Here is a 24,918-nt window from a genome sequence, read left to right as displayed (position 1 = left end):
GCGGAGAAAGAGCAGAAAATACCGAGGACCAGTTCAGTGGGAAGCGAAGATACATATGTAGCCTTGGGAGAGATGTATTGATTAAGCATTCTCCACTCTGCCTAAATGAGTAATTTTCAAGAAGAGAACCAAGGTTCCAAATTGTATTAGCTAAGATCCCGGTGTGCCTTCCAAGGATTCAATGTTGGAGCCAGGGGTAGCCTTTTTAGGTGAACACGAATACATTTGAAGTTCAATGTCGACAAAGATGAGCAAGGGTGTCCGTTTTACTAGTGACATCAGTGGGCCGCGGGGTCGATCACTTTGCTTTTCGTCACATGGCCCACGTTAATCTTGTTTGTGCTTTTTGAATAACTCCTGTCGAAATATACTACTATACTACTGTATCCCAAGGTTATAATTACTGCCTTATCAACAACTGAGTGGTTTACAACACAGCCACAGGTCTTCCCCACAAACCCCACCAACAAATCACGATCTCACTTGCTGCCTTACCCAAGCGCTGCGCCAGACCTCACTCCAAGCCCCGCTAAGAGTAACCCCAGGTTCATTAAATAACTACAACGTACTTTCAACTGCTGGACGACGGACTGATCCAATACTCAATGCCGTGATCCCCCGTCCTTGCCAACATGCCCCGCCGCCCGCCGCCCCGCGATTACTACGAAGAAGACGAAGAAGATGAGATTTACGAGATGGACCGGGAACGTCGACCTCGACGAGATCGCGGCTCTGAAGATGTCGAGTACAGTCGCCGAAGGTCTGAGCCGCTAGCTGAGGATATGGAGCGAATGCACATTCGAGAACGACCCAGGCGAGACTTCATGAAAGAAAGCTTTGAGCGGCCGCGGGAGGAGGTAGATATGGTACTGCAAGAGCGGTCTATGCCTTTAGATCGCGAGGAGGACTACATGAGGCGGTCGTCTGTGTCCTGGGGCAGACCCCGCCCTCGTGAGATTGACGAGAATCTCATCGTTGAGGAACGAGGAAGTCGTCGGGGCAGTCGGCGCAAACCTCGGGAGATCGATGAAGCTTTAGTTGAGGAAAGGGAAAGGGATGGTGACAGGATGCGTCGCTCAGTACCAGATCTCGAAGAAGACGATCTGATGGTTCCACGAGAGAGGCGCCGAGGAAGCAGGCGTCAGCCTCGAGGAATTGAAGATGACGATATGATTATCGAAGAAAGAGAGATGCGACGAAGAAGCAGGCGTCGCCCTGAACGAAGGTCTGAAGACGATCTTCTGATTGAAGAGAGGGAGCGACGCAGGGGAAGCAGACGTCACCCCGAGCGCAGATCAGAGGATGATTTGATATTCGAAGAAAGTGAAAGACGCCAAAGCAGGCGACACCCAGAACGAGAAATCGAAGAAGATCTTATAATTGAGCAACCGCGAAAGCACGGAAGAAGACGTCGTCCACAAAACGAATTCGAGGAAGAAGAAATGCTCATTCGACGAAGAGAAAAAGAGCAACCCTTACGTCGTGGATGGGACAGCGAGCGCGACATGCGGTCACAGGAAAGACGCTTCGAGTTGGATGAAGAAGAAATATATAGCCGGTCGAGACCACGGCCTCCGCCTGCTAATCGGGTCGACGTTGAAGAGGTTATGCTTGATGACGCTCGCCTAGACAGACGCAGGAGTCTGGTCGATCGATCTGAACGAGATTTCGAGGAAGAAGACGTGGTCATTCGGCGGAAGGGCAAAGATCCACAGTCAGTCGACCGTGGCAACGAGGAGATAATCTTCCGCGAACGGCGCGGACGACGTCGGAGCGCTCCTTCAGAAAACGTCGAAGGCGAAATGAGAGGTTTGCGCCGAGGGCCTAGACCAGAACACCCGTTAGACGAAGAAGCGGACATCCCCTTGCAATTTGACGCCAGATCCCGCCCGAGAGAGCTTGAAGAAGAGGAAGAAGATATTCATATAAGGAGGACCAAGAACAAGCCTCCATCTCGCCGACCTTCACCTTCCATGGACTCAATACATGTGCCTCCGATTCATCAGGACGTTTTTACTCATCATAGGCACATAGATCACGGTAAGACATAGTTTGTTCCAATCCTCAAAAAGCTTTTTACTGAACAGATTTAGGCTACGAGGAGGCTCAACCACCTTTAGAATTGCGGCCTCGCAGCGGTAGCATCAACGAGATCGACATTCGCCATCGGTAAGCTGATAGATCTCTTGTTCGATAAAAAAAAGAAAGGAGCGTTGACATGTCATTCAGATCCATGCGGAATGGACGATTGTCGGAAGAAGACATTGTTCTCAAACATCGAGATAGTGAAGAATCGCTGGCCCCAGAAGACTCAATATCACCTACCAATGTTTCAAGTCCAGGTTTCAGCGACCCATGGGAGCGGGGAACCTCCCAATCTCGCCATCGGTCTAGAGCTTCATATAATGAGACTAAATCATCATCTAGCGGCACAAGAAAACCAGCGCGTTCCGTGGCCGACTTGGAGGAGCTAGACATTGAAACTCTCCGAGAACTGAATCGAGAATCCAAAGGCAAAGATGACTGGTCTTTGATACATGCTCCTACAGCGGCTGATGCAATCGAAATGTCCGGGGCGTTGGACATTGTTGAAATTGAGCCTCGTCATGCACCGATAGACCAAGTTGAGACGGGTCGAATTGCCCAACAGGTTGCAGACGTCAAAGATCCCCGTGATTCCAGGTGGACCGAGATTACGAAGAAGCTGGTGGTAAAAGAAGCCATTGAACGAATGGGGTATGAGTATGAAGAGACAAGAACTTTTTACTACATTTTCTCTTACCTCCAATCGGTATGCACCCACTCAACTTGCATGTCTTTTTTCCATTGACTAATTGTAACTTTTCATCTCAAAACAGGAGGAAATTGAAGAGCTAGTTGAACTCTCAGATGAGATTCGGAGTGCGCGCCGCAGGCGCATTCGAGACATTCAACAAGAACGGTCTTCTTCCATACCTGCCCCTGCTCCTCCCCGTATCAGACCTCTCCGTATGGGTATGCCTCCACAAGCACGAATGTTGGAAAAGCGCATGCGACACATCAGAGAGCGAGAATGGATGTATGAACCTCGGCGATAATGCCCAGGTGTGAAACCAATGAGTACGACAGATTATGAGACATGACCTCGGGACCCATGATATTACGACAGTATAAGCATCAGTACATACTTGCAGTGGAATGTTAGTCAATTGAACTGAATACTGAACGCCCACGAGTGCCTTCCCGATGTAGATGCAAGTCCTTTCCCGGTTGGGTAGACCAAAAAGGAACAACACAAAAGACAACAAAAACAACAATAACAACAAAAAGCCTTTCTCTTGTTGATGCATGCAAGTCATGTTTACCGCCTGATCTGAATCCCAATACTTTCAACGTGAAAATGGCAAATGCATCACAACCCCTGCTGCCGGCAATGAACTACCCGCAGCTACGCCGCACCTCTACTGCTATCCGTGTCGTGCAAGAAGAGTTCAACATCCAATCACCACAGCGTAAGATAATTTTACGTCACCTCAAAGAAGCACTGCTAGGACAAGAAGTACCAGCTCCATTCTGGGCTGTCATTCAACTATGTGACCTCTCAAAGCTTGAATACCTCGTACAGCTTGCCCACCTGTCACTGAAGATCATGGATATCATCGCCGACCTCACGTGCAGCCTACCCTATAAATGGACGCAAAGGCCATCCCCTTTTCGTGATGTATCGATGGCGGCTTTTACCACGGACCCCCAGCATCCTACCAGTGGACGTTCCATTGCGAGATGGAGACCTATTCCGCCGGGATCAAAGTACGACGCAAGACAACGCGATCAATACAAATGTGTCATCACCGGCGCTCGCCAAGTCTACCACAGTACCACGATCTTTCCCACTGCCGCCAGCACTTCAAGCTTACATGACGACGTGGACTTCCCCAGCCTTTGGAGGTTTGTTGATATTTTCTGGGGAAAAAGTACAGCTGAGCGCTGGCGAAAGGCGGTTTTCAGCAACCGCAAGGACGCTCAGCTTCCTGTCGATGATTGTTCGAATTTGATCTGTCTCCGAGATGATATTCGATCTGCTTGGTCGAAGGGTTTGTTGGCGTTACGTCCCTTCTGGAAGTCGGACGATAATACCAAATTGGACATTGAGTTTTATTGGCAGCCAAAGAACGATCACAAACCATATGACTTGATTGATGTGGTGAAAGAGCCAATCTCTTCGAAGGATGCGGAGTCCGTTGAACAGCTGAATGTGGTGGTGCCGCAGAGGGGCGGACGCAAGTACAAGGATAAAGACAAGGACAGTGAGGGAGATTCACCTAATGTGCTTAGCCCCATCAAGTCTGGATATCGCTTCAGAATGACAACGGATGACCCCGTTGCCCGACCGCTGCCGAATTTTGACCTGCTGGACATGCAATGGCATTTCAGTCGGATGGTTGCGTTTTCTAATGCTGCTGCTATTTTCCCACATGATGACCACGACGATGACGAAGACGAAGACGACGACGAGGACGCCAAGACAGCCAGGCCTGATTACCACAAGCACAGGGGGCTAAGGATCTACCTGGAACCCCCTGACATTGTGGGTTGGGTTGAGGAATCGTCTACTTTTTCGTCTAGTCATTCTAATCTAGATTACGACGATGTCGTTGAAAACGACTGCTCCGCCGCGGATTACATTGAGACAGACTACATTGAGGACATTGACGCATCGATGATCGGTCCTATGCCTGGGGCTGAAGCCGGAGGGGTGCAAAGTGGTAGTCAGAGGTCAGTCAGTTCGGGCAGCCTGGGCAGCCTGGACGATTCGGTTCGAGCATTTGGCCATCTATCCATTGACTTGTGAGGCAGAGATTGCCAGTTTTGAATGATGAATGCAAGCCAGACAACTTTTTTCCATGTACAGCGATACAGTTGGTTTCTCTGTTGATACTTGTTTCTATTCTTATGTCGTTAATTTTGTTGATCCCATGTTACCTAGGTAGTTGAATTGATCAGCGATTAAGTCAGAACAATATACCCAATCTTGCAAAGCTGTAAGGTTGAAACCTGCGTAAAAGCACATGTAAATATTTCGATCTGACCTGTGGTCTGTGGATGCAATGATCATCACTGTATTCCGTAGGCCTGTTTCAGAGTCCAACGCCACCTGCAAGCCACCAGGTACAATTTAGCATCAACTGGATCTTCCCCCTAGCTTCACTACATCAATCCACAACTCGGCTGAACTGCTTAAATTATAAGACCAAAGAGATTAAAAAAATTGACAGGCGATCTTAACCCTAATCCCATCCATGGAAAGAGTGAAACCTTCACAGTAGTCAAATAATGTACGGTGTACTTTTCTAGAAGCGATCATTATTCCAAGGAAGAGATTACACCTCCCCTGTCGCCACCCGCGCGTTGTTGTGGGTTTGTCTCAGCCATATTAACGGCCACAACATCATGACTTTGGCAATTGTAGATTTATTCTTTTCAGTAATTGTATATTTACTTCTTGGAAATCCTCGGCACGAGAATAGTTATCCATATTGTGTACCTGATTGACGAAAAAGAAAAAGCCCCGAGGAATGCCCGGGAGGAATATTGTCAGTAATTCTAAGGTTAAAGTGCTGAGGCACTAACGACCATTTGTACATCCATGCAATACTTTTGATATTCAAAAGAGTATATCATTGTATTGATCCTTGAACCTTCACTGGGTGCAATGGTAATTGCAAACTTAGGATCGATCGATCGGGAGTCGCGTTTTGTGTCAGTTGCCTTGTTATCTACCAGAGTGGAGAAATCTCCACCGAGAAGATGAAGGGGATGATTCATCACTATTGGACTATTTGATACAGAAAAAAAAAGGGGAAATCGAAATATAACACATTGATACAATGCACAATATACAATATTGTACAATATTGTATGCAGTCAGAGTACTCCGTAGCACAGGGCCGGATCAAGAAAAAATAATAATACAGCGATAACATGAAAGCATAATGATGTAAGCGCTGGATCTACGGAGTACCTGAGTACGTGCATACAATAACTGTACATTATTCAATCACATGTATATTGGATAACTCAGTCAGATTCTGGCAAATCATAATGACTGCTCAAGCTGATCGTCGGTTCTGGCGTCTAGACTCTGAGAACGAAAGCGAGGATGAGGGCCTTGGGTACAGATCCCGGGCTTTTGTGTGCTACCTCACGTTCTAGACGCACGCCTTTGTTACTTGGTACGATCCAATATGGGCATGTTTTGAGTGGACAGGTGGCCAAGTTACAGTAGATGTACAACGTACTTTGGGCAATATAACCAGGTAGTTTGGACTCGTTTGTTATGACATACATCCATGTACCTATGAAGGCAACCTAACCTGGTTTGCTGCATCTAGGCTAAGCTAAACACCAATTGAGGGGAAGATTGGCGTTTGGGCAGTTTATGCTACGGAGTAGAGCTGGTATCTGTATAGGCATTTGAAGATTATAATTGGATTTTTAGTTGATAAAGGTCACTGCTCTATGCAATTTACAATATTGTGCAATATTGTACAACGTAGAGATAAATAGTCAATAATAGAACAAGAATCATGGCCTCAAGAACCCATTTAGAACGTAATTAAGCCAATGCGTTCTATACCCACTTTATTACGTATGTCGGCTGTTGGCACTAGGGCCTGCCTAGGTGCATATATCGTTTTTTATTGTTTCGGATAAGAATAGTAAATATTAAACAATTACCGTTACACTACTCTGTATAGGTGCTATAATGTACTTTATACAAATATCAAAATCAGAAGCTAATTACCCTACATATGTAGGTACTATACATCGGTACGGGAGTAGAATGTAGGGTGGAATGTTCCCCTGGTCGAGTTGTTTGGTTCACCAGTCGGATAATGATTTGAGCTCAGATTTGATTTTTTTTAGGAAAAAAGTCAACAAGTAAGTTGTAAAGTGGTGTAAACTGTATATTTCAAATCCACGATAACTGTATTATATTTAGACTCATACTAGATAACGGTATGTATTTCTTTTCCTATTCATATTTTGCATGTGTTTTCTGTCGCAATTTCTATATTTTCAAAGTAAGAGAGGTCTCAAGGTATGTCGTCTATTCCGTGGAAGCTTCTGAATATTCTATAACTATTGAATTCTACGAAATAGTTGCATAATTCTAGATTGTACATAAATACACAAAGAAAAAGGAAAGGTGAAATAAATGTATCCACCGAGAGCGGGTATGTCGGGATAACTCAACATACTCCGACGAGGACAGTAACACTTCCAAGCTTGGATCCCCCTTCTCCTCTTCTTCCTCTTCCCCTACACCTATTTTCCCCCATTCCAGGGTCCTTTGTCATAGCTTGCTTTTCTTTCGTCTTTCATCTTTGCCAAGTGGGCCTCTCCTTGGGAGATACCTATCGATCGGACCATGCGAGTTCTTTGACAACGGATATCCTGCGATCTTTTTTCAGTGTTTGGTGGGGGATCAACGACTTGACCATCGGGTCTCAACCAAGTCTCTAAAGAGACCTTCAAATCCTTCAGCCTCTTGTTTCATCAATCGACAATCAATTCGGTCGGCCCACACAACCAATTTCGTTCTTTTACACACCTGCTCCTGTACGCCTAGAGCACCACGACCTGGGCTTATTTTTGACGATCGAGAGGAATCAGCGGAGAGGAGATACACTGATTAGAAACAAGTGGTCGGATTGAGAAAGAAAAAACCCCGATTGTTCGAGCACACCCATCATGAGGGTCTCGGTGGTGGTCTCAATTTTTGCTCTCCTGACTTCGCCTTTCGCATTGGCCTCGTCTGACCTCGCATACTGTGCCACATCCAACACAGGATCATCCTTTTCAGCGGGTGAGTGATGCCAAAACTCCACACTGGTCACCATGCTGACCCCCTATTAGTTTCCGACACATATCAATCCAATGGACTATGTGAAAAGACGTGCGCCAACTACGCCTTAGGTGTACTTCAAGGTAAAAAGTGCTGGTGTACGAACGTCGCTCCCGCGAAGAGCTCGCAGCAGGACACATCTGACTGTGATACTGGATGCCCCGGATATCCCTCGGACAGCTGTGGGAGTGCTTCCCAAGGAGTGTTCGCCTACGTGTCTATCACTGGTAACGATGTGACCAGCACAGCTGGCGGTTCAACAAGCTCGACAAGCACAACCTCTTCAACAACCTCGGTAAGCATCAACCTTTTGAGCCCTTGTGTACTGTGCCATCTTTCTTGTTGTCTTCCGACAACCCCCCAGCCTTTGTAACGCCAGGTGTCCCATTCTTTTGACCCGTGATTTTAATCTTGGGATAGGAGAGTACAAGTGTTGGGCCTGAAACAGTCACAGTGACTGCTTCGGGTCTTGCAACTTCGGCTACACATACTGTATTTCAGCACGATCAACGAGATTGTTCAACAAATGGCTAACCTGTCGCTCTAGTCAACGACAACTTCCTCGAGTTCGGAAACCACCCACACCACCGCCAGCGTGGCCTACACGACGGACACCGGCGGCGAAGTGAAGACAATCACCGTTTCAGGTTCAAGCTCAACCGCTGGCGCTGATTCTGCCTCAGCCAACACCGGCGATGCCACCAGTTCCAAATTGAGTGGAGGGTCTATCGCAGGAATCGTGATTGGTGTTCTGGGTGGAATTGCTCTGGTCGGAGCCCTGATCTTCTTGATTTTCTTCTACCGCAAGCGCGCCCGTGCTGTCAGCCCTATTCCCAGCCAAGACATGGCCGACAACAGAACCAGTCGAGGATCGAGCTTCATGCGAGGATTCTTCCCACAAGGCGAAGGTGCTGGCGGGCCTATTCCTACACGCTCGGGAACCACCTTCACCGACAATCGTATGAAGACCAACACGGTTCTCTACCCGAACGGTGCACGGGAAAGTAGTGTTTCACTGCAAGATAACGAAGACTACTCGCGTCCCGTTCTTCGAGTACGTCAAATACCCGCACCCAATTGCTTAAAATGCTTACTGACTTTGTGCTTTCTAGCTCACCAACCCCGATTAAAATGTCCTATGGGTGGCCCAATGATTAAACCGACCAAATTTCCTTTCTCCCGCCATCCGGCCCCAATCAATTAATATCGCGCCGACTTCCAAAAATAGTCTTGTTATGATACCCACTTGTCGCTCAACTCCAATTCTGTCCTTTTACTATTCGTGCAGCGGCAAATGAGACGGGGAAGCACATGAACCCCCGACTCTGCCAGGAATTCACGGGTGCATGCGCGGGCATGGCCCGTGGAATTAGAAGGATACAGAAAACACAGAGCCCAAACCCTGAATTGAAATGGTTAATCCCCCCGTGACGTCTGCACGATCACCAGATACCTTTACTTGCATACATTTGCCACATCCGATCTCAGATACCGACACTATACGAGTGCCAATACAGCTGTCTCTCTCGTGGCATTTTTTACTTGGCCCTTTCTTGCTCCCATCTGCTTATTAGCTTTGATTTGCCTTCGTGTCGTGTACTAAACAATTTTCTTGCCTGCCGCCTTAATTGCCTGCGCTTTTGCTATTGCTTTGATCTGAGGGGATACGTCCCCTGCGCTGTGTTTAGACTGGCCGATTCAATGAAACTAGGTTCGAGACTACCTTTACTAGCCTGGTAGTGGTATTGATAAAGTCGTAGAGCGAGCTACTTTGAAAGTATTTGACGGGTTTGCTCGAAGATTTCGCAGCCTGTGACCGGATCGTGTGAGACATTCTTGGATGCCTATACGCACTGCCTAGGGGGGTATCTTTGTGGCTTACTTTTGTGGCTGACTGTGTTGATTGTTGTCTCAGAAATGACACCTCTTCCATAACCCGACTTAATGTTGAGTTGTGAAATTGGGCACTTCTCGCAAATGACCAGCTTTCTAGGCATTGAGCAGCAATCCATTTGTTCATGTTAGAGGACTTTCCTTCATTACCTAAGAACTAGCGAGCTTCTTGAATGTCAGCATATGCGTTATCAACACACTTTTGATAAATCTCAAACATAAGGTTTCTCTGCTGGGTTCAGCTGTCCTACGACCCACTCTTTTACATACTTTGAGAATACATAAGTACCCCTTCTGGTACAAGTCCAGGTATCTGTAACCTAGATGCATTTTTTTCTGGAGCTGCAAAGCCATATGTGGCTTGCTTACAGAATAAATCAAGAGCCGTCAATTCCGAGACCCTCTATATCAACATCACATTATACCTCCTCGGTGACATTCAGAGCCAGATTCACACATCCCATAGGAACCGTAATCCAAGCGGCCTCGGCATCCGAGTGGTCACTATAATTATACCCGCCATTGAAAGACATGATCTGACCAACAGTGGTATCGAACTTCTCCGCCAGATCCTTGTAAACACCATAGGTAAAGTGGAACGGAGTGACGCTGCAAACACTCGGCACACACTGGGGGATTTTGATCCACGAGTTCGCAGGAATAACCTCCGTCGTCGACGAAATCATGCCCTTAGCCTGGGCCCAAATGGTCTCAACAGTCACGTTCAGCTTGTAAAGAGCGATCTTTTCAATAGTGTCGCCGGCAATGGTCCTGTAATCGTGGGGACCGCCCTTGACACACGTGGCTGTGGCATTTTGCCTGGTCAAGAGACAAGTCGTGCTATCCGGGTTGCACACTTGGGCGGGGATCTTGAGCGTGAACTCTGCGTAGAGGTGCTCAGCGTCGATCATGCGGTTGGCGCGTGCGATGTCGCATGCGCCGCGGTCGAATTTCTTCGCGATGCTGAAGATGGTGTCGTCTGATGTGGTGGTATACACAAACGATGTCGTGTTCAGGGATGCCTCGTCGCACGTAGCGCGGGTTGTGTGAGGGATGGCAACAGCTGTGGTTGCGAGGCCTAGTAGGAAGGCATTCAAGGATAGTGAATACATCTTGAGGAGAGTGGTAGAAGTGTTGATACTATTTCTTGGGATTGCGAAGCCGTAGCCGGAATCGAGCTAATTTATAGAGTTACCCTACCCGTGAGGGGCTTTCCCTTGCGAGTCTCCAATCCGTACTTCCGTTGATATTATGATGCGCGTCTCTGAACAAGGCTCCGAGCTCCGCTGGATCCACCTCGGAGGTCCCAGAAGCTTAGGGTTAGCATGGCCCAGTTTGATGCAGCGGGCCTTAAGGGGTGCAAATCATTACCCCATGTTGTCAAATATCTTTCAAGATATGCACGACTTACTGCGAGCTTCTCGGGCTTGGTCTCAGGGTGGAAATTTTGATTCGGGAATATCGCAATTGTCTCGAATATACAGAGGCAAGTGCCTATCTGCAGAAATTTACCGAAACGAACCACAAATGGGACTAGCCGCATGCATGCAATCATTGTGCGTGGCCCTGCAAGTGCAGAGACTGAAGTAACCTCATTTAAACCTGGCTTCTATTATCCAATCAAACGCAGGAAAGTTGAATGGAAAGTCCTGCGTGGAGCACAAAACTCTCGTAGACCAAACCGCGCTGCAGGAAACAGAGACCATCTTGCGACGACCCTGCGCCGAGTGAAAGCAGTCCACTCATTGCGGCGGCGTGTTGCACCAGATAAAGGTTGGATCTACTGAAATGACGCTATGAAATTGTAAAGTCCGCCAACGCGACAAGCTCCGCGTGTTGTGGTTCGTAATCGGTTTCCTGGGACCATGACTGAAGCCCGTGCGCCAGCTCCGCGCTTTTCGTGCGGAGCAGCGGAACAAGATATACAGAGTCATCGGTATCTTTGTGATTGGCAGCAGGGCAGTTTTAACAAGTGCGTCGGTTTTGACTGGTGTCTTGGCAATTTCGGAGTCGGGTTTGGCTGCCCAAAAGGGAAAAACTTTGTCGCTCTTTGGGATGTACCCCATATTTTTACTTGGACAATCTGATTGAAACTGAAACGCAATTTTAGATGCTTTAGCATCTAATTAACGGTTCGCAGAGAAATGGTGCCCCCCACGCATGTTTGTATCTACCAATTCATATTACTTTCAGCAGGACTGGAATGAAGCTTCAAACTGGGACTGATCTATCCTTTAACAGGCAAGTATGAGGTTAGCTGCACTGCAGAGCATAATTAAGGCCCTTGCATAAGTAGAATTGGATAACATCTCTTACACAGGAATCTTACACAGGAAGCCTAAGGCAAGTTGAATGCACCCTGGATATCGCAGGTTAGAGAGAGCAAAGGTCACCACCTGGGCAGTCCATACCGTCTAGAAAGTTTGGCGACATCTATGGATGTCATACCTATTCAGATATGCTCTCTAGGGCTTTCTATGCGTCTTGGCAGTTAGATCTTCTTGATGTCGCTTTCCAGCTCGCTTTCGTCATCAATATATAACGGCTAAATGTCTCCTAATATTCTAAAAATTGTAGATACAACGTATAATTCCTATGATACAATCCTTGAATCAAGACACGCATCCCCAATAGAGATTCACTCGGTATCTTTCTTCCGTGTATATGTGTTGTCAGCATTTTCACCATGTATGGAGAGCCAAAAATCGTGTAGATTTTATTTTGAAGGGGAGCTATACAAAATGACAAATGATGACGTTGGCGATCTATTGATATGAGGACAGCAGTCTAAATAAATTGCTTTTGAATCTCGAAAGCAGGGAACTGAAGACTTTGTACTTTTCAAGAAGAACAAATCCGTCTGGGCACCCATCTACATTTGTCATTTAGTATTCTGAGTATGAGGGCGGAGGCGACGAGGACCGCGAGTAAGTTGGCAATGTTTCAACGGACAAAGACGGGGATGACAAGGACGAAGGCTCGAAAGAGGTCGAATATGGCAATGAGGAAGCTACCGTCGGCCAAGTTTCAAGGACTACATTAAAGATATCAGGGAAAAAGGCTTCACGTTCAGCCAGGAATTGCCAGAATCCCCATACGCCATTTCGAGGCATTTCAGTTGCCGGAGGAGCGAGATAACTTGGGCAATCCTCGGCGCAAATCCTGAAACTGTAATTCACAGGGTCATTTTCGTATATGTGGGTGATGACAGCGCTGAATACGGGAGGTGGACGAACGACCAGTCCGAATCTGTAAGGTCCGTCGATTTCCTGGACTCTTGCTTGAATCTCGTTCCAGCACCATCGATGTTTACTCTCGAAAGCAATTGTCCACTGTTCGTCGATACCACTATCGGCATGGCCGGCACACAAAAGCCACAATAAATAGTTAGTGTTGAGCCACGTTGAGATCGTGATAGATGATTTCAAAAGGGGCTGATTGTCTCGAACGAGGTTGCACTGAATCGATGGCTGCTCAGTGGCTTCCACGGCTGCAATAGGCACACCATAGATTGGATGGATTCTCTGCCAGTCTGAGTAAAGTGCCATGATGATTTGGAGTCGTTTCTTTTTGGAATATATGTTTTGAAGTACTTACAGGATCTGGTGTTGTATCTGAGATTCAGATAAATCAGTTGTAGATTCAGATAATCCAATATTGGATAGACGATGGAAGTTGACGCATGTTTGATATTTGGAAGGACCTGCTTATATAGTTTGTTGAGACTTAGGCATTAGGCTCTGAAGATGATAGGTGATAAAGAGACCAAGAGGTTGAATCTTGAACCCTTTTGTCTTCTTCATTCCAATCTTGTTCTTTGACGCCAAAATAGGATTTTTACTACAAAGGAACCTTTGTTCCTTTGGTAGTAAACGAGGCTCGGGTTCGACCGCAAATCAAATAAAAGAAAGCTCTTTGTATTCATTAATTTCCTGCATCCTCAACCCTAAATCTAAACCGAGAATTTAAAAATGCAAAGCGGACCTTTTTGTTATTGTAAATGAAGTAAATTTTTTGACCGTTTGGAAATCTTTCTGAAGATAACTCGAAGACATCGCAAGGTCGTGGTGACTTGGGGGACCAAAGTAAGACCTCATCATTGAATCGCCTTGAACAATTCTACTTACATATATGTCAGTTCCTTGTGAACAGCGGGGACTAGTTCTATGTGGGATTAAAATTGATGCGTGGTGTAAAGTAAAGAATTTTGTGCGAATATTCCAAGTGGAAAAAAAAAGCGAAGGTATATAGTCAAACCAATGTTTGATTTCGGCTAGACCCGAGCTAAAGATTCGAGAACACACACTCATTGGTTCCTTTAGGAAGCCAACATGGGGCTTCAAGGCGTCGGCTTCCAATTTGTGTGATATGCCGGCACCGGAACAGTCGGAAGCTCAGTTTGCTCCTAAAAAGAGCCACATCAAAGCAACTTGTATCACCAAACCGGAGAAGAATATAAGCAAGGCGCAACTACCTTGTAAGACTATCCCCAGATTTGGGTCCCCAGAATTTTCGTTCAACTCACCGAGCGTCTGGAACAGGAAAAGTGAAAAGAGGGGATGTTCTTTGAAGACGCGGAAACCCCATGGGAAATACTAAGGGGCCACGCGTCCCTTCGGTTCCCCGATGTTTTGACGGCCAATCCCGAGCCAAGCCCAATGCCGAAGCGCACTCCGCTAGTCTTTAAATTAGTGGCAGAGTTTTGAATCTTCCCTACTGACTCGTACCGTATGTTCTGGAGCCGATTATGAGCCGACAATCAGCCAATTCATGGAGGTCTCCACGAGAACACGCCTTGTGGCGTTTTGATTATGCACTCCAGAATGTTACCGTTCCAGCATCGCGTGAGCCCAAAGCATACTATTCTGAATCGAGAAGTAGGGTTAACTCAAATTAATGGCAAATGCTCCGAACATCGCTAACCCGAACATTACCCGGCTCACTGGTTTACTTTTTCTCTTCCGTATGTATTCTGATTTGCTTATTGTGCATCCACCTTGGGCCCTCCAAACGTGTTGCATGAGCTTGCGAGGTTGATGCTTGATGTGGGACCTGCTACCTATGTCTCTTCGATACTATTTCCTTTCTAGACTACGCCCCATTGTCTGAGACCATGTGATGAGGAGAAATTTGGTTCCACAGCAAATTTAGCACAAAACAAGGCGCCCACACTGTGACTGACAACCCCCGGTTGGGCTAAGATGATTTTAATAAAAGGCAGCGGTGAAATATCGGATATGCAGGGGCCACAATGTAACTCAATAGAGCCCACAGTGTTGTCAGTGTAGTAAGCACTAAGCATCTCCCCTCATAGATGGACATATGAGATGTTGGGGAAAAATCCAAGCTGATAATTAATTTGCGAATCACGACACAATGCTGCCAAGCCATGGCGCTCTCGGGCCTAGAGGCTTGTTCCTCTCGCTTCCAAGATGCCCAGTAAACGCCGAGATTTGAGGCGCGGTGCTTCTTTTGGTTGGTGGCGTACCTTAGCCTCCGGCCTTTTTATATGTATTCTCTCTTGCCCGGAACATATCATTTCCGACTGTCGGTCTAGCCATCGAATTTGGATCTAGCGTGCTGTTAGCCCCTCAACGCGGCACATGGCATTTGATGATCCAGGGTCCCCCGTATGGCATTTCTGGTTCTGCATGCGTGTTGCGTCGTTGGTCATTCATTCTGGGGAAAGGCCGGCCGAGTGCGCTAACCCCAGAACACGAGGAAAGAAAAATCTGATGCAGAAAATGTAGGTATATAATCCACCGGGCCTGCCCATCTTGCAAAGGTTCCGTATCTTTGTTTCCTCCCGTGCCCTACTTTTGTCTCCAACATGGCAGTCAGCCAGTCAGTTGTTGCCCGCGCCAATGTGGAGAAGCCTCATGGCTTCAAGGGTTTTGTTTCAAACCCCTATGTGTTTTTCACTTGTTTGTTCGCCTCGCTGGGCTGTATCATGTACGGATATGACCAGGGTGTGATGAGTCCTGTTCTTGTCATGGAGAACTTCGAGAACCACTTCCCCACATTCCAGAATTCCACACTCCAGGGCTGGCTGGTGTCGGCCCTTGAGCTTGGTGCTTGGGCTGGTGCTTTGATCAACGGTGTTCTGGCAGATCGCATCTCGCGTAAGTATGCCATGATGGTTGCTGTCATCATCTTCACTCTGGGCACTGGTCTCCAGGCTGGAGCCCAGACCCCTGCATACTTCTTCGCTGGCCGTATCATTGGTGGTGTTGGAATTGGTATGTTCAGTATGGTCATCCCGCTTTACCAAGCTGAGATTGCCCCTCCTGAGCTGCGTGGATCCCTTGTTTCTCTGCAGCAACTTTCGATTACCGTTGGTACTGCCATTGCCTTCTGGCTCGACTACGGTATGCAGTTCATTGGTGGTGTCAACTGCAACCCCGAAGGTATTGACAACGCTTACCTGAGCGATGGAACGTACAACGCCGCTCAAAACCATGGCCATACTTGCTTGGGTCAGAAGACTATCTCATGGAGACTTCCTCTGGCTTTGCAGATTATTCCGGCCTGGATTTTGTTCTTCGGTCTCTTCTTCTTCCCCTTCTCTCCACGTTGGTTGATGATGAAGCACCGTGATGACGAGGCCAAGGCTGTTATCTCTAAGCTGCGTCGTCTCCCTGAAAATGATCCCTTAGTTCGTGCAGAGTACCTCGAGATCAAGGCCGCTGTGATGTTCGATGAGGAGACCGAGCGCGAAATTGTTGGTTCCGGTGGTGCTCTTGCTCCCTGGAAAGCCCTTTTCGCCCCCAACATGTTCAAGCGTCTGGTGCTGGGATGCGGTATGATGATTTTCCAGCAATTTACTGGTATCAACGCTGTGCTTTACTATGCGCCTCAGATTTTCTCTTCGGTGAGTGACTTTGCTCTTCCTAACTCAATAATCTTACTTTCAATATTGAGATCTAACCATCTATCTTTATCTTAGTTCGGTTTCTCCTCCACAAAGACAACCCTTCTCGCCACCGGTGTGACTGGTATTCTGCAAATCATCTTCACACTGCCCTCTGTCCTATACCTCGACAAATTCGGCCGAAAGACATTCCTCATTGTTGGTGCAGCCGGCATGTTCCTTTGCCATATTGTTGTCGCTATCGTGGAGGGTATCTACGAGGATCAGTGGAACCTCAATGAGGGATTGGCTAAGCCGCAGGGTTGGGTTGCTATTGCTTTCATTTGGCTCTTCGCTGTCAACTTTGCCTACTCTTGGGGTATGATATTGCATCACAAGTATCGATAATGTCCCAGAATGCTAACATGGAACAGGTCCCGTCTCTTGGGTATTGGCCCAGGAAATTTTCCCCAACAGTCAGCGCTCCCGCGGTGTCTCGATCGTTGCTTCCACCAACTGGATGTTCAACTTTGTCATTGGTCTTACCACCAAGGACATGCTTGACACAATGAAGTACGGCACATATATTTTCTTTGCTATCTTCAGTGCTATGGGTGGTTTCTTCATCTGGAAATTTGCGCCTGAGACGAAAGACAAGACTCTTGAGGAACTCGATGTCTTCTTTGGCGGCGACGAGAGTAGCATTGCTGAGGCTGATCGCCTGCGCATGATGCGCATCAACGAGAGTCTTGGTCTTCTTGGTGTGGAGAACTTGGAGGATATCAAGACCGAGAAACAGGTTGTCACGGACCATGTCGAGGTTGAATCTCACACGGCCTAGGCTTGATGGGGGTGATATGGTTAGTATGAATAGGAGTAGGTACTAGGTGGGATTTAATGGATCAATATACGAATATGATATAATTAAATAAAATGCGATACTTTCAACAGTTTAGGAATATAAGCTGCTGCATCGAGCTGAAAAATTTCTTCTCTTTCTATTTTTGCTCCTTGAGCATGGATGGTTGAGCTATGTACAATTCTTGGTTCAAAAGTGACGAAAGGTAATGAATATTTCCCCCTTCCCCTTCTATGCTTTTAGAACCCGATCTTCTGTCACCTCGGTCACAGTGTGTTGCTCCGACACTATAAACTTCTGCAGTGTTCCGGGGTGCCAGACTCCCCAAATGACCATAGAGATGATCATCAGGACAGAGTCAAACACATATAGCATCCACTCATGAGTGAGTGGGTATCCGTCATTTCCAGCTGCATACTCCACGACACGGAAAACACTCCGAATCAAAATGAGCGCGCTGACGGCGTATAGTGTCCGCAGTCGGCTCAACCAATTAATCTGATCATCGAAAACCTCTGTTGTGGGCGATCGATGCATGCGCACCTCGAAGACGATGGAAGTTATGATGAACAGACCAAACATGATAACTTGGATGGCAAGACCAGCAATCACAATATTCGAACCCATCTGTGCATTGTTGCCTGTGGCCATCAGACCTGATGCACTGCCTTGCACAAGGAAAGATACAACATCCCCCATAACAAAGGTCTTGGTGAGCCACTTGATTGGAATAAGTGAGTGTTGCTGAGCATGAACACTGCAAATGATACGTCCAAGGGTCATATAAACGGAGGCTGCAAATAGTGTAGGTCCGAGGAGAAGGAAAACGTTTTGGATGGCGAATACTATTACAGAATCCGTGCTATTGTGTGCAGCGATTCGTCCAACATATCCGATCACTTCGACTTTATATATGGAATCGTATTAGCGATATCAAGGATAATGGTCAGCATATGATATACTCACAGAGACCTCCAAGAGCAAATGCTAGACAGAACCAAGCTTTTGTTCGGTGGAGTTTCCAAAAATGGAATACCGTGGCAGCAAGGAAGAGGATCAAGAAGATGATTGCTGCTGGGAGAGAAGGCACATATTTCCAAAGATAATAGTCACCTCTGTATGCCTTGAGCTCTGCCATATTCAAGATTCAAAGCCCTAATTCCTGATTGCCGTGGGGAGATAATAAAAGGGAAACCAGGTGGAGCGATAGACTGGAGACCTCGAATATTTTAAGCTTAAGAGTTGAAAGAGATGAGGAGAAATTTCAAGATTTAAATAACTGTAGACGACATTGTTAAACGCGTATAACCCGATATATCTTATAATTGGATGCCTAATTAAGTCGCTAATTGAATACGCGTATAGAATTTGCGGAGCCACTAAACACCAAGCCCGTTAACCTTAACTTAAAGTGGAGACTTGGTCTGTGCATACGCGTATTTTCTTACCATTCGAGTCTTCCCAATTCTTGGATCTTCAATCTATTTTGCGAGATAGGCTAAGCGGGCCGTTAATCTTAAATTTTCTGCATAGGCTACACTATTTTGCTCCGCTATGGCCGCTCAGATCTAAGATATACTATTCGCTTATCGCAACCGAGACTTCCGGCGTCTCAGCAGACCCTTTTCTTTAAATCCCCGCGTGGCAAAATGGTCCGAAGAACACATAAGAAATCCCGGAATGGCTGCATGGAATGTAAGCGTCGTCACATGAAGGTTAGTCATCGAGCGAACGCCTATATGCAGCTCCTAACCCCACCCAGTGCGATGAGAAAAGACCCATATGCTCCAACTGTATCAGTTCCCAACGGCACTGCGAGTTCGTGGGGCCTGTGACTATCCCACAAGCCTCTCGCAGTGTAAGCCGTGAAGCTACTACCGCGTCGCCTTCAGTTGTCTCGCCGGCTGGAACATCAACCGCCCAACAACCAAGCAGTCCTCCCGAAGATGCACCTGTCAACATGCTTCACGTTGAATTTGTTCACAATCTCTCCTCAAAAGCCATAGAAGCATTCAATCGGCCAGATTCTCTCGTTGGTGTTCCATTCCAATATATCTTACGCTATGGCCTTGATGCACCTTATCTTATGAACGAGTTGTTATCCCTCAGCGCTCTACATCTCAGCATCACCAAACCAGCAAAACGAAATTTTTATGAACATCATTCTACCCAGCTGCAGAACTATGCCTTGAGCTCCTTCAATGCTTCCTCAAAAAATATCACCGATGAGAATACCGTCCCGATATTTTTGTTCGCTGGCGTCCTAGGCCTACACAAGCTCTGCGAGACTTTGGTCTGTCGAAACAATGATTTTGAGAACTTTCTTGACCGATTTGTACAGTATGTTACACTACATCGCGGGGTGCGTACTATTATTAGTCAGGGGAGATGGGAATTCTTGCAGCAAACGGAACTGAAGCCATTGCTAGAGCTTGGAGACAGACTTCCTTCACTGGAGAACACCTTGGGTCCAGCCTGCCAGAGGCTATTAGATCTCATCAATCGCCTCGCTCTCAACGACTCTATTTCAAAGACATATTGTCTAGCTGTACAGGCTACACAATCGGTGATGACTGTCACGGAGGGGCGAGTCCCAGGAGCCAACAGCTTGGATGCGCTTGTTGCATGGACGCTGCTCGTCCCTCCTGAATATATTGACTTACTTGCAGAGAGGAGAGGAGAAGCATTGGTTATATTGGCCCATTATGGTGCTCTTGTAAACACTCACAGGCAACAGTGGTTGTTTGGCGATGGCGGCGAGTATCTGGTTCGTTCAATCAGTCAGTATCTCGGGCCCGACTGGGAAGAATGGCTTCATTGGCCACAACAGATACTGATGGAGCCTACCTATGTACATGAGTAAATATATCGGGTTTGACTGGGGCAGCACATATGACTGACTCAACACTAATTTCTCAATTTTGATCTTTTCCATCACCATATGGTAGGTAATAAAATTCTGACTAGAAGTATTAAAGCCAGAAATAAAAGCTAAGCAAAAAATGAGCAATACAAAAGTCTAGGTGCTTTCAGACAATACCAGCAAGCTTTTTGCTTTGGCTCACGGAGTTTCTCAAATCCACAAGACTGCTTCACTTGACGGCGTGAGCAACGGCTAGGCCTCCTTTAATCGAGAGAAAAATCTACTGTGAATTCCATGACAGATCGGTCAGGCCCGCCTACAGCTGGTGTTGAACGCAGAGGAGCCTGTGATACAGTCCCTCATGCTCGAGATTACGCAAGATCGCCGAGCCGAGGTTGACGTGATCCATGAGAGCAAAGATGTTCAGCAGGTCCTTGCATCTCCGGTTGTCAACTTGTCGTGCGGGCAAACACAGTGCCTGTACGTACCCAGATATTCTTACACCAGGAACGCTTGCGGGTCTATCCCCAGTATCGAATGGGTTTAACGGCAAATATGTGATTGCTATCGTCGCTTCGAGAGTGCTTGATAATGTCACGACACTCCCGAGGTCGACATCTAAGTAGCTTCGTATAGGAATAGTGAACCCAATATCAACTAGCTCCCTCGGCTATATGAAAAGCAGCAAAGATTTCTTGAAGCTTACTCATCGTCTGAGCTCGAGCTACGCACCTAGTTCTTTGCTGTCATTTTCTTTCTTTCCTCTCTCGCTTAATTGCAATTTCCGGCGAGAGTCTGATTTACGTAGACATATCTCTTGGCCTTTTCTTTCTATGTCATCATGGACTGTGGTTGTTCGAGGTCACCTGCCGCCAAGCCTCGGGACCTTTTTACCCTTTTGGGTAATGTGAGTGCTTCCCATTCGGTATAGGTCTTCCCAGTCCTTATCTTTCATTTTGTGCATTATCAATCCAAAGGAGTCTACGGAGTAGTGTGGTATCATAGCTGTTCGCCATAAAGCTCAGATGGGCACATAGCTGAGAGCTAGCCTTGAAGTGGCATAAACCAAGATTCTGTTTCTATAGATTGTAGAGAATACTTTATGAAGACAAATTAAACAATCACTAATTTCTTAATATTCAATATCATACAATGCAGCGCAAATTAGGTGGTATAAGTTAGGAAATATGCAAGATATCACAAAAACAACCGCAGAGTTAGTTTCATTCAACCGGCAACCTCTGACGTCGACCAAGCGAAACAAGCGCAAACACTAAACAGTTTCTCTCCCAAGGGGGAAAGAGCAATCGAGCCAAACGACAAAAGAAGCTATGCGATGCGCAGTGTATGCTGCCCTGAATTGATGCGAGGTTTACCCCCGCTTCGGAGAACCCTCAGCCAAGTGCAACAATATCCGAACATGTCTTGCGCACCATTTGACCGAAGGGTACTTATCAGCTTTATGCCCCGTCATACCATGAACGGAAGATACCTTCGTAACTTTTGCCCTCCGCGACTGCCCAGATATAATCCCCATTGAATCGGCCTCCATCCCCAGCCTGCCCTAACGCGCATGAACTCACTATGGAATATCTGTCCTCCTTGGAGAATCTCTGGCGTGTTGGATTGATATTGATAACTACCGCTGGAGTTTACACCATTATCACCCAAGCATGCCGCATATCTTTATTCCCTGGAGTCCTGCTCCGTGGTCGAAAGCACTCGACTGCCCGAACACCACCACGGTCCATCTCTCCAGACAATAAGACTGGAATTAGCCCGGCCCTCTCGCCTAATTATGATAGCGCCCTGCCACCCCAACGCAGACATGCCCTCGCCGATTTTAGTTGTGAGGCAGCTCCCTGGCGCGACGTGAGCGAAGAAGAAGTACGCCAGAACCTTTTGCCCATGAGCGCCAACTACAAGACAAGCCCAAGCGACAAGTACACACCGATGGGATTTTCAGTGGGTGAAATCAAAGGTTTAGGAGACTTCCCTGACTATGCAAAATTGAGTGGCGTTCCACTTCCCAGCCCATATCTTGAATTTGAGATTTCTAAGGCATTACCCCGGCCATATCGTCCATTCCGATGGGCGTACCATCAAACCATGTGTATGTGCTAGAACTAAACTCGATAATGTGTGTAGCTAATACTTTCTGCAAATAGCCTTGACTAAACTCGAAACGGATTGGTGGATCGAGCTTGAAAACACGTACAAAAGTCGTATTGCCCAGCGCAAAGAACTCTTCGCAAAACATGGCAAACAGGTACTCGACGCCATGCCCGGCTCTGAGTTAGCGTGCAAGGAATTGATGGAGATGGTTTTGCAATTCGTTTGTGCCCGGTACCCTCAGTACTTTACACTTGTGGGCAAACGTGTGCTGCACAATAAGATTCTCGGCACTGAGCAAGATGTCACAGCCAAACCCCCTCTTGAGATTCTTCTGGATAATGTACCAGAAGACTTCGGAATAATGCTCCGTGATGATACTACCGGTTATTATTTCCTGCGTGCAGCGGTGATTTGCTCAGCACTGGGGTGGAATGTTGCTTCCAAAGTTGGGAAGCAGCTGCATGAGATTCATGAGCCAATTCCAGACTACAAGGAGAAGATGCAGTTTTCCATGGATCGGTATGTTGATTTTAGCATTGGGGATTGTATCCACACAGAAGTATTTAAGTATTGACACAAACGTTCAACCAGTTTCTTTACCAAAATGCCAACCGAAAAACCGATCCAGCGAGGCTCGTGGGGTCTGGAAATTGGGCAGCCATTGTATATGCCACCAGGTGATCCTCATGAACAGCTAAGGTTGTCTCAACCAACGGATTTGACGATTGATGAATGCCATCTACGGGTAGACTGGCAAACACTGAGGCGTCTGCCCTTATCTGGAGCAGTTATTTTTAATTTCAAGGCCCTTTTCACTCCCATCAAGGAATTCCAGGACGAACCCGGAGTACCGGAATTGGTTATGAAAATTATAACAGAAGGAAAGAAAAATCTGATGGATTACAAGGGTGTTTGGCATGTACAGCATGTTGTACTTCCGGAATTGAAAAAATGGGCTGAAGAGCAGAAGGAGAAGGGGTTGGTTCCGAGGAATTGGGAGGTTGCTACGTTGGATGAGAGCCCATGGTTTAATGGTTGGCAGAATAAATGGCATCGCCAGCAGGGGTTTTAAAATCTTTCCTCTCATTTGATTTTCCAAGATTTGAACAATGTGCTTGAATGGTTTCATCATGTATATGATACCGATTTCAGGTCGGGATAAATCTTCTGCTTTTGGCTTCCAATGTACATGTTCAGGATTCTCGAGGAAGCAAAATGAATCCGTTTCATGATATTCATAGTTGCTCTTAGAGTCATCACGTCATGGCCGGGGAATGAGTCGCCCGTTGGGTGGTTCTTGAAGGCGACCCTATTCAAAAGGCTGGTTTGTGGGTCGTAGACTCTTTGTACGACGGGAATTCAGGCAGTGATGTACCGGTCATAGATACACGCATTCCGTTTGAATTGCGGCATCCTTGCGTGCGAGGTACTGGTGTCGGCTAGTAGGAAAAAACCGTCGGATGAGAGAGGTGATCAGCGAGACCGAGTTGCGCTCAATCATCACCCTCTTCCCTCCTGGGTTCTTCATCCCTGGGTGGAGATCCCGCATCACTGTTTTCCCGACTCCTCTCGGAATCTTCATCGTTGTTCTCACGGTCCAGCTCCTCTAGCTCGTCTGCGAGCGGGCTGATGCGCTCATCCAGCATATCCAAATCCTCAAGCTGCGATCGCGGCGGAAGCTTCCACAGACTAGTACCGCACACGCGATCTTTGGTGAGAAGATCATCGACGAATTGATCCACATATGTAAGTGTAAAAGTATCGCGTACACGGCGCTTCAATTTCCGGTAGTCGAGAAGAAGTGGTTCCAGTGTTTTGTACACATCGACCGCGTCGAAGGTCAGTCGCACATAGAACGCAGCCAAAGCGCGTAGGTATTTAAAATCGCCTCGATTCTTGACAACGTTGTGTTCTGGGTCCTCTGCCTCCTCGCCACTGCCGGGGTCGGTGTAGTTGAGTAGTTCGAGCACGACATCGCGGTCTGGTCCAAGCTGGAGCAGCTTGAAAGCAAGACAGAGGAATGGAGTTGGCTTTTCAGAAACACCGTATGTGCCACCGATGGAGGTCAGCTCAACAGCACGATCACATAGAGTTGCTGCATTCAAACCAAAGCATTGTTCCTTCCAGTAGTATGAATCGGTGATGCGGTCACGCACGGCTTTTTCGAAGAGTGTGGCGGGGTTGACACCACGAATCAAGGGGCCTTTATACCCGCGATTATCAAGAAACGAGCTTTCGTCGGCACGGTGAGCTGCCATTTTTGGTGAGGGCTTAAGTTGGTGAGGTGAAGTGAAGTGAAAACCCAAGCTGAATGCCAAGACTTTCCTTATCGATAGTCGCGCGGACAACCCCCCGGAGGGCCATAAACAACCTGATGTCATGAAACACCCTGATGTTAATGAGACATCTTGATTAATGAGTAATCACCAGGGGCCATGCATGTCTGACAT

At 47.0% G+C, this 24,918-nt stretch overlaps 10 protein-coding genes across 10 annotated transcripts; 6 read left to right on the top strand and 4 right to left on the bottom strand.

Annotated features, from left to right (window-relative positions):
- Positions 1-632: 632 nt before the first annotated feature.
- N7529_010948 (uncharacterized protein) lies at positions 633-3,090 on the top strand (the record flags this gene model as incomplete). Its single annotated transcript, XM_057246475.1, has 5 exons — positions 633-2,040; positions 2,094-2,169; positions 2,428-2,791; positions 2,859-2,994; positions 3,044-3,090. The coding sequence occupies 5 exons, from the start codon at positions 633-635 to the stop codon at positions 3,088-3,090; spliced, it is 2,031 nt and encodes a 676-aa protein (XP_057091824.1).
- A 289-nt stretch (positions 3,091-3,379) lies between these two features.
- On the top strand, positions 3,380-4,831 carry N7529_010947 (uncharacterized protein; the record flags this gene model as incomplete). The annotated part of the gene is made up of 1 exon (XM_057246474.1): positions 3,380-4,831. One exon carries the CDS (start codon positions 3,380-3,382, stop codon positions 4,829-4,831), a length of 1,452 nt encoding a protein of 483 aa, XP_057091823.1.
- Positions 4,832-7,734: 2,903 nt separating this feature from the next.
- N7529_010946 (uncharacterized protein) lies at positions 7,735-9,018 on the top strand (the record flags this gene model as incomplete). Its single annotated transcript, XM_057246473.1, has 5 exons — positions 7,735-7,849; positions 7,900-8,183; positions 8,309-8,380; positions 8,436-8,942; positions 9,001-9,018. 5 exons carry the CDS (start codon positions 7,735-7,737, stop codon positions 9,016-9,018), a joined length of 996 nt encoding a protein of 331 aa, XP_057091822.1.
- A 1,182-nt stretch (positions 9,019-10,200) lies between these two features.
- N7529_010945 (LysM peptidoglycan-binding domain-containing protein) lies at positions 10,201-10,893 on the bottom strand (the record flags this gene model as incomplete). The annotated part of the gene is made up of 1 exon (XM_057246472.1): positions 10,201-10,893. The coding sequence occupies one exon, from the start codon at positions 10,891-10,893 to the stop codon at positions 10,201-10,203; it is 693 nt and encodes a 230-aa protein (XP_057091821.1).
- Positions 10,894-12,666: 1,773 nt separating this feature from the next.
- Positions 12,667-13,329, bottom strand: N7529_010944 (uncharacterized protein; the record flags this gene model as incomplete). The annotated part of the gene is made up of 1 exon (XM_057246471.1): positions 12,667-13,329. The coding sequence occupies one exon, from the start codon at positions 13,327-13,329 to the stop codon at positions 12,667-12,669; it is 663 nt and encodes a 220-aa protein (XP_057091820.1).
- Positions 13,330-15,611: 2,282 nt separating this feature from the next.
- Positions 15,612-17,472, top strand: N7529_010943 (sugar porter family MFS transporter; the record flags this gene model as incomplete). The annotated part of the gene is made up of 3 exons (XM_057246470.1): positions 15,612-16,652; positions 16,728-17,010; positions 17,066-17,472. The coding sequence occupies 3 exons, from the start codon at positions 15,612-15,614 to the stop codon at positions 17,470-17,472; spliced, it is 1,731 nt and encodes a 576-aa protein (XP_057091819.1).
- A 249-nt stretch (positions 17,473-17,721) lies between these two features.
- On the bottom strand, positions 17,722-18,628 carry N7529_010942 (RTA1 domain-containing protein; the record flags this gene model as incomplete). The annotated part of the gene is made up of 2 exons (XM_057246469.1): positions 17,722-18,395; positions 18,457-18,628. The coding sequence occupies 2 exons, from the start codon at positions 18,626-18,628 to the stop codon at positions 17,722-17,724; spliced, it is 846 nt and encodes a 281-aa protein (XP_057091818.1).
- Positions 18,629-19,170: 542 nt separating this feature from the next.
- On the top strand, positions 19,171-20,900 carry N7529_010941 (Zn(II)2Cys6 transcription factor domain-containing protein; the record flags this gene model as incomplete). Its single annotated transcript, XM_057246468.1, has 4 exons — positions 19,171-19,185; positions 19,253-20,257; positions 20,655-20,833; positions 20,885-20,900. The coding sequence occupies 4 exons, from the start codon at positions 19,171-19,173 to the stop codon at positions 20,898-20,900; spliced, it is 1,215 nt and encodes a 404-aa protein (XP_057091817.1).
- A 1,037-nt stretch (positions 20,901-21,937) lies between these two features.
- N7529_010940 (heme-dependent oxidative N-demethylase family protein) lies at positions 21,938-23,540 on the top strand (the record flags this gene model as incomplete). The annotated part of the gene is made up of 3 exons (XM_057246467.1): positions 21,938-22,466; positions 22,522-22,987; positions 23,060-23,540. 3 exons carry the CDS (start codon positions 21,938-21,940, stop codon positions 23,538-23,540), a joined length of 1,476 nt encoding a protein of 491 aa, XP_057091816.1.
- Positions 23,541-23,961: 421 nt separating this feature from the next.
- On the bottom strand, positions 23,962-24,726 carry N7529_010939 (PRP38 family protein; the record flags this gene model as incomplete). The annotated part of the gene is made up of 1 exon (XM_057246466.1): positions 23,962-24,726. One exon carries the CDS (start codon positions 24,724-24,726, stop codon positions 23,962-23,964), a length of 765 nt encoding a protein of 254 aa, XP_057091815.1.
- Between the last annotated feature and the right edge of the window lie 192 nt (positions 24,727-24,918).

This window comes from Penicillium soppii (genome assembly GCF_028829465.1).
Source record: "Penicillium soppii strain IBT 18220 chromosome Unknown utg000010l, whole genome shotgun sequence".
Taxonomy (NCBI): Eukaryota; Fungi; Ascomycota; class Eurotiomycetes; order Eurotiales; family Aspergillaceae; genus Penicillium; species Penicillium soppii.
The sequence above is the reverse complement of the archived record's forward strand: the minus strand, read 5'-3'. Positions and strand labels throughout refer to the sequence as shown.